This window comes from Oreochromis niloticus, linkage group LG23 (assembly GCF_001858045.2).
Source record: "Oreochromis niloticus isolate F11D_XX linkage group LG23, O_niloticus_UMD_NMBU, whole genome shotgun sequence".
Taxonomy (NCBI): Eukaryota; Metazoa; Chordata; class Actinopteri; order Cichliformes; family Cichlidae; genus Oreochromis; species Oreochromis niloticus.
This window is the reverse complement of record NC_031986.2, coordinates 37,212,716-37,226,591: the sequence shown is the minus strand read 5'-3', so window position 1 is coordinate 37,226,591 and position 13,876 is coordinate 37,212,716. Positions and strand designations below refer to the sequence as shown.

General features: G+C 38.0%; 1 protein-coding gene across 1 annotated transcript in view; it reads left to right on the top strand.

Annotated features, from left to right (window-relative positions):
- The window catches only part of fryl (furry homolog, like), a 59,987-nt gene that overhangs the window by 8,356 nt on the left and 37,755 nt on the right, over nucleotides 1-13,876 (top strand). The window contains 8 exon segments of the mRNA XM_019351469.2: nucleotides 7,564-7,772; nucleotides 8,149-8,202; nucleotides 9,308-9,447; nucleotides 9,566-9,662; nucleotides 12,229-12,308; nucleotides 12,626-12,706; nucleotides 13,005-13,173; nucleotides 13,758-13,850. Of these exon segments, the coding sequence (XP_019207014.1) occupies nucleotides 7,564-7,772; nucleotides 8,149-8,202; nucleotides 9,308-9,447; nucleotides 9,566-9,662; nucleotides 12,229-12,308; nucleotides 12,626-12,706; nucleotides 13,005-13,173; nucleotides 13,758-13,850 (923 nt within the window).

The following is a 13,876-nucleotide window of genomic DNA, read 5'->3' as shown; positions in this document are numbered from 1 at the left end:
AGACACAACAGCTAGTTATCAGCAGCTGACATCAGTTCATGTCACCGGAGTCATCCAAGCAAATTCGCCAATACTAAAATGCGGCTGACGCACCCCTGATTTTAATATCCAAATGACTATGTTAAGCACTTCCTTAGGAGTGCTCTCCTATCTTCTCTGTTCCCCGTCCTCCTAGTTTCGCTATCCTCTTCTTCCTTTCCTCTGGGCCAGCTAATGTTTCTCTACTATTGATCTGTCTTCTGGTTGCCTCCTATTATTAGCTTCCCATGCAGCCCATTATATATCAGGAATCAAAAAGATATTGTCTCTCCAGTCTCATTGAAGTGGTAGGGATAGACAAAGACGTCAAGTAGTAAACTGCACTCTTCACGAACCTCTTTTAGTTATATTAGTAACACATATAACTGTTGTGCAGTTTAATTGTGTTTGTGCAGTTTGACAGTTCACCTTGAGTGCACAAAAGACAACACATAGGCTGCAATAGAATTATTCGTCAACACAAAAGTGTTTGCTGAGACTGCTTTAGCTCAGCCATACAACCTCTGAGCCACTGTTTCTTTTTGTCTAAAAGAGGAATAGTTAGACCCTCTTTAAAGGCTTATCTGCTGGGCTCAAATCACCTGACTTATTCTGTTTTGGTTAAAATTTAAATTTAGATTTGTATCATTCAGGTTTGGACATAATTGATTGATTTGCACATTATTTTTCAATTTTTCAGTAACAGATGCTAAATGGCATTGCCTCTGTTTATATTATCAAATGAGGAAAAGACTGAGACTCATTATAGGGCTGTACACTTTTTTTTTTTTTTTAGTACTGTATATGCAAATATATTACCTGTGTTTTTCTCTGCCACTCACACCCATAGTGGAATTTGTCAGTTTTGACAGCTATAACATTTGTCAAATTTCATGTCGTGTATGCCGTGCATTTTGATATTGTTTCCAGATACGTGCAATGTGGTTACAAAATACTGATTTGAGTTATGTATTTTGATCAGCATGCCAGCCAAATTTATTTTAATTAGTTGTAACAATTTTCGATGCATTAGAATATCACAGTTTTGGATTTTTTAAATTGTTTTCTAGTTTTTGGGAGCCATTTCTGCAAGTCAGGATTCCGTGTATTATCTATTATGGCAAAGGCATGCTGCCTAAAAACAAAGAGTGCCAACAAAGAGAAATTTGTGTATTAAGCTTCAGTGAACATGAACAGATGTGCTACACCCTACTTCAATGACTGTATACTTGAGGATTTAGCCAGCCATTTAGATCACTATGTGCCAGGAGATATACAATCTAGTGCTTTTAACATAATTGTTGTGTTTTATTTTGCACAATTTGAGCTAGCTAAGTGAATGTCGAGGTTGAACCTACACTTCATTTCTGTTTGCCATAACCACAACACAAGTTTCTAGGTGTTTAGTAACCACAGTCATTTTAGTCTAGTAGGTAAAGGTTTGCTATTTAAATTTCTAAAATGCAAACTTGTATCAGCAACATCCAAAATGTGTTGAAATTACCTCCCTTTTAAATTATGTATAAAGTTATTTCTAGCATTGTAGGCGGATAAGAGCTTGTTGAACTTCTATCTTTGGAAATTGTCACAAATGGACTGCAGAGTTAAGGGGTTTTGTTGCCTGAGGGGGAAAAAGCATTACATCTGTAAAAAGTAGAATGCACAAAGTCTGACTGTTTTCATTGGCTGTGAAAAGAAACATGTCCCCCTTTCACATAGCACAGTGTTATTTCAAGAGCCTTTCTTTTGTCAACCTTGCATGTTTTCTCTGAGTCTGCATCAGAAGTGCTACAGGTGCTCTTATTCTGTCAGACAGTCTGTAGATTTGCAGGTTAACCAAATAAATGTTCCATGGACCTGAATGTCTTTATACTGGTGACCTGCCCAGTGTTTACCATGCTCCTCACCCAGTATGTGATGGGAGAGGCGTGAACCCCCTAACCCTGAAACGGATATGTGAGTTATAAAATCAAGGAGAGTATGGTTGCAGTGATCACAAGACAAATTTTTCATGAAACACGTAGCAGTTATTGTTTGACCTCGGTAACTGTTTTCCCCCCTTGAAATATGTAAGAATGGTAAACATCCAGCCAGACACATTTGCAGGAAGTCTCAATCCTCTCCCTGAAGGTAGCAAATACTTGAAGACTTTTATATTTTAAAAAAAAAGTATTTGAAGAATTATAGATTTTATATATATTATACTATAGAAGGTTGGTATCTGTATCCCCCAAAAATAATTTGTATTTGAAAATGCGAGTTTATAATGCATTTAAGTGGGGCTGTTACCCTTAAACACAGTTGTATATCTTGTGTTACTTACTTGGAAATTTACAAGTAAGTAACACAAGATATTGTAAGTATGTGAGGGCACACAGAAATACAAAGCTCTGCAGTAAAACATCCACCTGTTGAGTAAACAACTTTGTTCCATTTATCCCTTTTAACTACTTTCTACCTTTACTATTCTATATATATATATATATATATATATATATATATATAATATATATATATATATATATATATATATATATATATATATATATATATATATATATATATATATATATATATATATATATATATATATATATATATATATATATATATATATATATATATATATATATATATATATATATATACATACATACACACATACACACATACACACATACACACACACACACACACACACACACATAACAAAAAGGGCTTCTAAGTTAAATGCACGTGTGATGCTTTCTCCATTATAACATCCAGTAATAAATTCATTAAAACATTCAATGAAATCAAAGTTTGGCCTTTAATTGCCAAATACTGATCATTCATGATGGAACATGTCATTATTGGTTTCTCAATTAATCTCTTTTGAACTGATGTCTCCTAAGCTTCTGGTGATACATTTATTTTTCCCGTGTATCTTTTAAATTCTCTTTTATTTGGAAGGTATAATGGTGAAGAGTACACCAGTAATAACTTGTTAAAAACTCAGCATGTTGAGACATAATGGCAGAACTGGCACTGCCACACCACATAAACCCTAGCAGTAAGTCTTTTGTCTCTGTTTCAAAAAAAAAGAAGAAAAAAAAAGGACGCACCCTCAGCTCTGCATTCCAACCGTATGTGTGTGTTTGTGCTGTTGTTGCCAGTGTTCATGAGCAGGCGTTTGGGAGGGCTTTATTTTAACTGTGACAAGGTGGAGTCACTGCTGTAATAGTTGTGTAATCCTGCGGGGTGCTCAATTTCTTAAGCACTTTTTATAGGCCTCACACAACAAAACACGCTGAGCATTTTCTGATGCAGCGTTTTAGCAGAAGCACAACATTTCTCCGTATTAGAAGTGTAACTGCAATACTGTCTAACCCTGAGATCATGATGTTCTTAGAAACTGAGATACCAGAGTTCACTTACGTAACTGTGGTAGTAAACTAAAGCAGTAAACTAAACTTAAAGTGAGATTGTCCATTAAATATGGAATTGCAGAGCCATCAAGTGTTGAACATTCATTTAAAATAACTCATTTGCATTCAAATGAGATATGGAATATACATGTGGGTCAACGCTACTAATACTACAATATTGTATTGCTTCCCCCCTTCTCTCCAGTGATTAGCATTTAAACATGCAGGTGCTAAAATTGGACTGCTTTGCCAGTTAGACTTGCCAGAAGTGAAATTTGGCTTTGAATGAGAAGTGAAACAGGACTTCAGGGCAAAGGGTGTGACAAAATACTAATAAAGTAATTTATTGTATTGCTTCCTCTTGCAATATGTGATCACTAAATATCCATGTTTTGTTCAAATACTTTCATTGCTTCTTGTAAAAGCAGTGTAAGCTAATGTGAAATCAGCCAGCTTGCAGTGAAGAGCAATAAAGCCAAAGGAGGTAAAAGCTGGAGAGCTCAGAGAGCTGTGGTAATCAAATCAACAATCTAGTTCATTCAGTTTACTCACTATCAAAGTTGAATAATAATAGGTACATTAATCACAATGCACTTACTCTTTGGCTTTTACCCTAGTCAAAAACTCAGTTAATAAACTTTCAGTTAGCCTAAATTCTGGAGGAGTTTGTAAACAACCGTATAGTTTGGGGTTTTTGTTGTTTGTTTTTCGTTCCATTTCTCTGCTATGATTTGTGCGTTTGCTGGCTTTAGCAGAGAGTCATAGCCTGGCATCCTACTAATGACTGGCATGTCCTAGGGAGAAAGAATGAGAGGGGGGAGGAGCAATGCAGACACTTGGCCCAAAAAGGATGCCTTGCTTTGTTTTTCTCATTGACTGGAAAAGTACACTGTTGGAGTATACGCAATCCAGTTGGACTGGGGTGGGAGCAAAAAAGATGGAGGGGGTAAGGGACGCAACACTGATTGGCTATTAAGAGCGAGCTGTGTTACATCACTGGGGGTGTTGGTGAAGCACAGTAAACAAAGAGGGAAATGTTTGAAAGACTCTCTGTCCTGCTGGACAGCATGACCACAATACATGCTACTACGCTCCCTCTTCTACCTCCCTGCTTTCATTTGCACTTAAAAAAGACGGTTATTAAGTTTTATAGTGGTGTTGTTCTTTTTTTTTTTTCTTTTTTTTTTTTTTCTTTTGTAAGAAAAAAAAAAGTTGAGGGCTAAGAAATGTCAAATCCAGTAAGTGTTTAAAATCCAGCCTTGTTTACATCCATGAGCGCTCACTATCGGTATCCTGCTATTTTCCTGCCTGCACATTGTTGCATACCTCAAGTTACTCCCACCTTTTAATCCTCTTTTGATCAACCTTAAAGGAATGTGTGTCTGACACATGCATACACACAAACACTGGGAATCTCAGTTCATTGAATAGTGGTTGCAGATTTTGGTTTACAACACATATCTTTGCACTATGCGATGGAGGGTGGTCCTTCTACTGCATACTGACGTGAACTACATTTGCCTTATATTTTTATCCAGTAAATGATACATGTAACAGTGTAACTTTGTACAGGTAGTCACTTACAGTCACTTAATTTTTGGATAATTAAGACAGGATAAGTGAGATAAAGTGATTATAGTGCCACATTCTCTCAAAATTTACATCCCACCAGTCAATGATGACTTTTGTTTGTTTTGATGGCTTCTCTAACAAACATCTGCAATCGGTGGGAACTTTGTTCATGTGGTTTTATAGCAGACCCAGAGCAGAACAGGGACTGCTATCACTGCTTGCACTTCAAGGTGGTGGAGTTGGTTTCGGTACAAGTAATGAGGAACTCGTTGGCGAGACAGCCGAGTGATGTCTCCCTGTTCTCTCTAAAGATTTTCTCTGGAAGTTTTGCTTTTTCTCACCACCAAATTTGTACTGCATTCTTGCAAAAGAAATAGGTAGCAGGTGAATAAATAAATTCTCAATGATTGCAAATGTAACTAAAAGTAGTGTGTTTTATTCAGGAGTGTAGTAGTGTTTGGTGGCTGAATACTTTAACATTTTGGTTACCTATGCTGCAGTATAAGAGAATTTGAAAACTGCTGTCATTATTCTATGAAGTGAATCAGCCTGTTGGTGATTTAGCATCAAGATCAGTGGCCATAACCATAACCAGGAAGAGAAAGAACAAGGCCTTTCTTGGGAGGGAAAGAAGGGGCCATTCACTGTCAACTATACACTTAGCAGAGATCATTAAAGACTAGACTGGAAGTTGTGTCCCAGCAGTTGCATAAATTTTAAACACCATTATATGTTCCTTTTATAGAGATTGTTAAGACCTTTTGGTTCATTTGATTTTTTTTTATTTATGTCAGATGGAACATAAACTGAACCTTGTACTTGAGTAGTGGAGTAAAAGCCTTGCTGTGATAGTAATTGCTTTTGAGTTTGAGATTTGTGGTTATTTCTTCTTATTGTATATAGGATTTGCATTAAGCATGGATACACTTCTATTTTTGCCAGACAGACAAAAATAGAAGTGTATCCATGCTCTAGCTTTTCAGCCATAGCTTAAGACTCTTCTAAAGATTTGCTTATAACATTTGAATAGGAGAACCAAATGTTCTGTGCCACATGCAAACCTGCAGAGTGCCCTGGGTTTTCCAAGTGACTCTAGTCAAATATGTTTCAGGAAAGATGGTCTACTGAAGGAATCCCGTAGAAATGTGGAGAACACCACTGCACTATCAGATAACACTACAATTTTTTTTAGTTTTGCCTTAAAAAAAAACATTTAAAGGTCAATATTGTGGTAAAGCAGGCCATCTATCTTCTATCTATGTATTGAAAAAAATTCTGCTGTTGCATCTTTAAAATCTGTTGCATTGCTCACAATCAACATGAAATTTACGAAATCGTCTAAGCACTCTAATAAATTTTATTGCACAGCAAGAACCAGGAAATCAAAGTCACCCCTCTATGATACTTCATTGTTGGTCTTTTGTTTTCAACTTTACCATTACTGGCTTTGTATTTTCAGTATTAACTGTAACTATTTTAATCTCAGTGGTGGCAAATATTTGGAATATACTGATTTTTTTTTTTTTTTTTTTTTTTTTTTTTTTTTTTTTTTAATATAGAGCTACAAATCTGTATTTAAACAGGTTTGGTGTGCTAATAAAAGTTAAAAAGCAGATGGGTGTAGTGTTAATGAAACATTGACAGAATTTGCTTATGGACTTGTTGTGCTACAAGGGAAGAATTTATACCACTCACTTGGTTTAGCCTATCACAAAAAAGTAGCTTGCATCCCTCTGTTGAACAAGTCAAGGTAGAGCTAGTCTGACAAATAACTACCCATACAATGATTTTATCATTTCAGCATGTATAAATAAAATGAGCTAGAAAGCATTTTTTTTGTCGTGGTTTATGAATTTTGCTACCTCTGGGGGAAAAAAAGGCAAGAGATGGCTACTTAGCTCTTTTTTAGTATTTGTAAAAACATTAGCTTATCTTCTGCTGATACAGCTTCATGTTTATCATACAAATATGAGCGCGCTATCAACAGCCTTATCTAATGTCTTGGCAAGGAAGCAAAACGGGGTATTTCCCAATCAGACTATTCCTTAAAGTTGTCGTGTGTAGCCAGTGTGCTCCCTTTGATCACAATAGAGAAGTAGATTTATAAATAAATGTATAAAGTATAAAAAAGGTATAGTCATTTCAGACTAATTTAGCAGAAAGAGCTGGTGTGTAATATTCTAGATTTAGAAAACAAAATATTTAGTTTTTTTCTAAAGATAGATTACAATAACTAATGACATGGCTCTAATAGGAATTATGATTATCCCCATGTTTGCTTTTTCAGGTGATTTGAACCCATTATGTGCAGTATGAGTTTAGAAAATGAGCTTTATAAAAACAGACACGATTCAAATGGAAATTGTATATTTATTCTAGTCGGCGCTGCAATTGCTCTCTCATCACTTCAGTCATTTTACCTCTTTAGGAAACGTCTGAGCTTGTGTTTGGATTAGAACGAGCGCATAACCTTGCATTTTTCTAAGAGTTTTGTTCTTAACATGACCCTGCTGCTTTGACTCTCACTGTATTATTTCCTAACATCTACCCTCTGGCATCTCTGCAGCTTCTGCACCAGTCAGCAGCAGCGTGAGTAGACGCCGTGCACCCTCCTCGGTGACTCCCCTCTCGTGGGAGAAACACAACATCGCCGCCATGTCGAGCATCACCATTGACCCTGAGCTCAAGCCCGGGGAGTTTGTCATCAAGAGTCTATTTGCTGAGTTTGCTGTGCTGGCTGAGAAGAAGATCGAGATGGTGATGGCTGAACCGCTGGTGAGTCCACAGGGGGTAAAGTTGATGTAAAGAAATACAGGAAATGTAATTTAATGCACAACACGTGATGCAATCTACTGCTGAGACATCCTCTTCACTTTTGCAACCAACTGCAAAGTCTTTAACTGTCAGGCAAATGTTATTGTAAATGAGCAACGGCATTGTTGTACATTTCCTGTCTTTTACATTAGGTAGCTGTCAGGTTAGTCAGGTTAATATTGTAGCCTTAATTCTTAACTTTGCTGTCAAGAGTTTTAGTGTGGTTCATTAGCTGAATAGTAGGCTAAACAATCTGCTATCATGCTGTTAACAAAAGTATCCCTGCTGGGCTCGTCACACAATAATTCCCGTTCTATTTCTTTCTCTCCAATAACAGGAGAAACCCCTGTCCCGTTCCCTCCAGAGAGGAGAAGACCCACAGTTTGACCAGGTCAGTTCAGCTGTAGTAAAGATTACATCATGCATTTATTATTAGTGTGACAGTTTCATTTCCTACTTGGACAAACAGCAGTCACACCTCTGTGTGTGTGTGTGTGTGTGTGTGTGTGTGTGTGTGTGCGCGCGCGCACTGTGTTTAGAACGCCAGCTCTACCCAATCAATGCTTCATTCAATGGCTCGTCTGTCCCTCATCTGTAGCTGGTGCAGGACTCTATACAATAGGCCTGCCTGCTACAGAATGCTTTGTTCAGCACAACACAAAGCCAATGAGGATATGGTGGTATAGATCCAGCTGTCCCCATTGTGAGTGAGGGAGAGAAAATGGGTATAGAGAGCGCCAAAGTGAGAGTGTAGAAACGCTGTGTCATCCTCAGCAGTAAATCAGCATCGGGTGCTGGAGTGTATCTGCCTGGCACCATAAGGGCAGAGAGAGGAATTGCATAACTCTCCTGCATGGCATTTGTCATCCAACCACCCTCCTCATCATGCTGCGCTGAACCTTAAACACACAAATGTGCATATACTCTTAAATTGTTAATGCGTGCTGACCTGTTAATGCAGAGGCAGAAGGCACCAGCTCACATGATCACTGACGCAATCACAGTGCTGAGATCTGCAAGTTATTGTGGTCTTAGACATAAACACCTCAGAAGCATGTGTGCCTTCTTGGAATCCTTTGGATTTGCTTTTAAATACAGTCCTACTTTGTTTTTTTTAGTGATGTAATTTGATATTGCATTAAATAAAGCCATGCTTGGAGTGTTTTGTATCTCTTCTCTCACTGCACTATGACTTAGACACTTACGCTCTGTCTTTGCACTTTAAATGCTCAAAGGTGCATTATGCCATGAAATAACTAAAAGTTTATGTCATATGTCACATATCTAAATAAAGCACTGAAATTTAGTTAAGACTAGTGTTCTGTACTCACCCTAAATGCTCCTCATTAGTTATAAGTACTGCTTGTGGGGCAGCCTTCTCTACGCACATGCTGTAATTTGTATAGGATTAAATTTTTGAATTGTGAAAATGCTGATTTTGTGTAGTTTTAGTTGGAATAGCCAGCTGTTTTAACAAGCATGTTGTTGTTTTCCAGTTAATAAGCTCTATGAGCTCAATAGCAGAACACTGTTTGCCCTCCCTATTGCGCACACTGTTTGACTGGTACCGGCGGCAGAGTGGCACTGAAGACGAGTCTTATGAGTACAGGCCTCGCTCGAGTACTAAGTCTAAAGGGTGAGATACTTATCATTGTTTCATTCATTCTTAACCTTCTTCTCTCGAACAAAAAGATTATGGGCAAAAATGATTGCTTTAGGATTATCTTTGTTGACTTATATTTCCTGTTTTGCAGAGATGAACAGCATCGGGACAAAGATTACCTTCTGGAGCGCCGGGACTTAGCCATAGATTTCATTTTTTGTTTAGTTTCAGTGGAAGTTCTAAAACAGGTGAGTTACCTGACACTCTGTGTTTAATGATTTACACTGCCTATAAAAACAATTTGCCAGTCGGGTTGACGAATGTTTACATATGGAAGAAGAAGTGCAGTGCACCTGTTTGACCTGATGTTGGCATGATCTTTTCCTGGTAACTAGTGAGTGGTTGAGAATGCAGTTTATTTTTACCACATGTAGAACTGCCTTATGTGTGTTATTATATATTATTTTGTTACTTTGGATACATGTCCTGAATATCAGATATGCATTTCCTGTGCAGTTAAAGACTTCTGACTGTAATTGATTTATGAAGTACAGTTTTATTACATAAATAGCCGGTATACTTGTCTACCTTTTTGTTGCACCCAGTTGTTTGGTTGATCGAACTATTCACTTGGTTTTAGACAGTTATTCATACTCTTGGCTCTGGCTCTGCTGTTCAAACCCTTTATTTGAGATCAGCAGCAAATCAGAAAAAAGTTATCTTATGGTAAAGTCACGCTAGAAAAAACAGTGGTTGGAGATCATTGCATGACCAAAATTATTGTGACAGTTGGTTGCTTCACAGACGGGGACCATGTCTGCAACCACTTGTTGCTATCTTCGACACAACAATATTATGATAAAACACAATGAGAAACAGAAGAGAGATTTTTGGCAAAACTTCACAAACTTCCAAGGTGGAAGAGTAAAATTCTAAAGAGGTTAAAGCCAGAGCAACACTTGGCAATAAGATGGATTCAGTCTTCTATCAGCTTGCAATTTGAGTGTGGCCAAGTTGGCAATTACACACAATCTTTTTGTGATAATATTGCGATTAATTGGAATGAATCTGTGAAAATTGTCAATTTGTTGCACATGACATGCACAGAAATTCACGTTAACTACTCGCAGTCAGTATTCCGTGGAAACCCTATAATTTATGTTTGAAGTAGCAATTCAGAAATTCCTATACATCTGGTGGCGTACTTTCTGCGGGATGGCAGTTTAACTGCAAAATGAGGTAAACGCTCGGCAGCCCTGGCTTTCGTACAAGAATATAACCAGAATACAACCAGTTTGCAACCAGTTGGCAGCCAACTGGTAAAAGAGACAGATCCCAGACAAGATCAGCTCAGATTGATTCAGATTGATTGCAGCATGTTGTCTGTCTGTGTTTATAAATTAGGCCACAGTTATTTGCAAATCTATGGCGCAATTGCAATCAGTCTGACTCAGACTGCCCTTGTTTGGAAACAGGTGGCCTCGTACCAAGGGACCTGTACAATCACCTTGCAATCGGAAGTATTCTTCCAAGCGGTTGCACCCTCAGCCTGGGCAATCGGTTGGTTGCTTTAGCTAATTGCAGTTGGTTACTGATGGCAACAAAACCACCAGTTTTTTCCCTAGTCGCGAAGAGGTTGCAATCCTATTTTTACTCTAGTGTGACTGAGCCATTAAAGGGAAAGGCTTGTTTCAGCTTGTTTCATACTAAGGCTACGTTCACACTAGCCCGGATAGATGTTTTCAGTCATTTTCACAGAGTTGCACGTCCACATTGAAACGGCCGAAAACGTTCCAGTACTGCGCATGCATGAAACGCAAGAAGATTTGGCCTGCCTCATTTCTGTCTGCCGCTTATTTACTTTCCGGCTCTTTGAAACGTCACGGCAAAATGTTGAGGAGAAGCACAGAGTTTTTTAAATGGACTAACAATGAGGTGGAGTTGTTGCTGCGAGTAACACAAAAGTACAAAGTTGCAAAAGCGAGTAAGAATTAATGAATTTGAAGAAAAGCTATCTGGAGCATGTACAGACTGATATTAATCTTTAATAGGGCTGTCAAAATTGAGAGCAAACAAAACAACTGTTGTATAATGCCCTCCGCTATTTAGTTTAATTGGTCACATGACTGCATCATATGACTAATATGCGCTATCGTTTTAGAAAGTCTGTGTTTTCGCTGTCCACACTGCGACGCAAAAGAACCGTTTTGAAATGTATGCGTTTTCGAGAGCGTTTTGAAAACGCGTTTTCAAATGAAAACGCATTAGTGTGGATGTAGCCTAAGGATGCACTGAGGGGCTGCACTAAGGCCCCTTGGTAATGCAAATAAACCTGTGAAGCATGCAAAGCTGCTCTCGTGAAGTCCAGGAATAAGAATTTGGAACAAATGGGAAATGAACAGAATAGGGCCACACTATTAATTGCTGGTGTCATCATTTATGAGACAGTTTGAATTACTGTACTTTTTTCCTGATTCAACTCATCAGTGATTTGCAGACTAACATGTCAGTATTATAATATATTTGTATTGTTTATGTTGTGGTGGAGAAGTGAACTACAGTGTAGCTATTCAGGGCTTTCCCACTAGGGAGCACAAAGTTAATAAATTCAGTGGCAACATACCAACTCCCAGCTGAGTGTGTTTCTAAAGTGGACTGTCGAGAACTGAGCAGCATTCTGAACTAAGAGCCAGTCCCTAGGGACCAGGGCAGAGTTGTCCTTGGCTTTGCTCCTGAAGGGAGAGTAATGAATGGTAGCAAATGAGAACTATCAATGCTTCTAATAAGACTAATGTTTTCGTGTTTACGTCACAGATTCCTCTTCATCCAGTGCCAGATGTTTTGGTACACGAAGTCCTAAACCTGGCATTCAAGCACTTTAAACACAAAGAGGGGTAAGTAAGCATCAAACTCCAGACAGAGAAGTGACACAGATGAATAAGACCGGACTAAAAAGTGCTGATGAATATACCCTCTTTGGCTTTGCAGTAGGGAGTCAGTCATTTATTTATGTCTGTTTGAGCAGACTGGCTCAATGCTCATTATTTGCATTTAAACAAGGCACAAGTAGCTCTTGTTCAGCATCTTGAGTCAACCTCAAGTAAACACAGTTACTTTAAGTGCTTCTGTTGTTGTGTGAATAGTTTTTTGATGTATGTTAAATAATTCAGCAGTTGTTTGACTTGATGCCATATCCTTTATTAATTTCCAGGTACTGTGGACCCAACACTGGCAACGTGCACATCATTGCAGACCTGTATGCTGAGGTTATAGGGGTTCTTACACAGTCAAAGTGAGTAAGCTGAACTGTGCCTTTAAGCATAAGACTGGACAAATTGTTTACAGTTTTTCACATTTCTCATAAAAAAACGGTGTGAATTGAGCACAGTGTAATAAATGGGATTAGACATTTGTTTGTACAAATATTGCAACTGAATTTTAGAACAATTAAAACCATTTAATTACATTCTTTAGTAATTAAATTTAAATGTGCATTGCCAGGCAGAATGTTGCCTATATGCATTACCCCGTACAAACTCTTGTTGGGAGGGTTTTTGTAAGTGCTAATATATCTCTGCCTCTGTGCTCAGGTTCCAGGCAGTGAGGAAGAAGTTCATCACAGAACTGAAGGAGCTGAGGCAAAAAGAGCAGAGTCCTCACGTAGTCCAAAGCATTATCAGTCTCATCATGGGCATGAAGTTCTTTCGGGTTAAAATGTATCCTGTGGAGGACTTTGAGGCTTCGTTTCAGTTTATGCAGGTAAATAATACTATTTATGCAGAGTATACCTGCAAGTGTAACTTAGATGCGTTTGCAGAATTGTACCAGATGTTTTTTTCTTTTTCTTTTTAAACTGCTGCCCCTTTGTTCAAACTCAGCAGCTCTCTGTAGCAATAGCTCATATAGCTAAATGAGTAACGATCAGAGGTGAGGTCTGCCAAGAATTGAGTGTAAATGTATTTCAGGCTTTGCTAGGAGCTGTGAATGGAGCACTAGCTTTTTCATTAATCTTTATACAGTGGTTGGGGGAAAAAAAAACACTTGCTGTTCTCTCTTTCCATTACCATAATTTCCTACTGTGTTAATGGAACATGCTATGGTTTATGTCCTTTACTCTGTTCCCATAGGATCTTGTACCAAATTATATTGTCTGATCACTGCATTTCTTATCACACTGGTTAGGTCTGTGTATATATTTTGTTTGGGTCCAGGCCTGTTATTTTTTTTAATTATTTTTTTTTTTAAATTTTCTACTTAACTCATGTAAATGGAGTGTAATGACACGTCTGCATGATGTTTAGCTGCATTCTTGTTTACATGCATGCCCTTGGTATCCTTCCTAGGAATGTGCCCAGTATTTCCTGGAGGTGAAGGATAAAGACATAAAGCACGCTCTTGCTGGCCTTTTTGTCGAGATTCTCATCCCCGTCGCTGCTGTGAGTAACCAGCAAAACATTGTGTA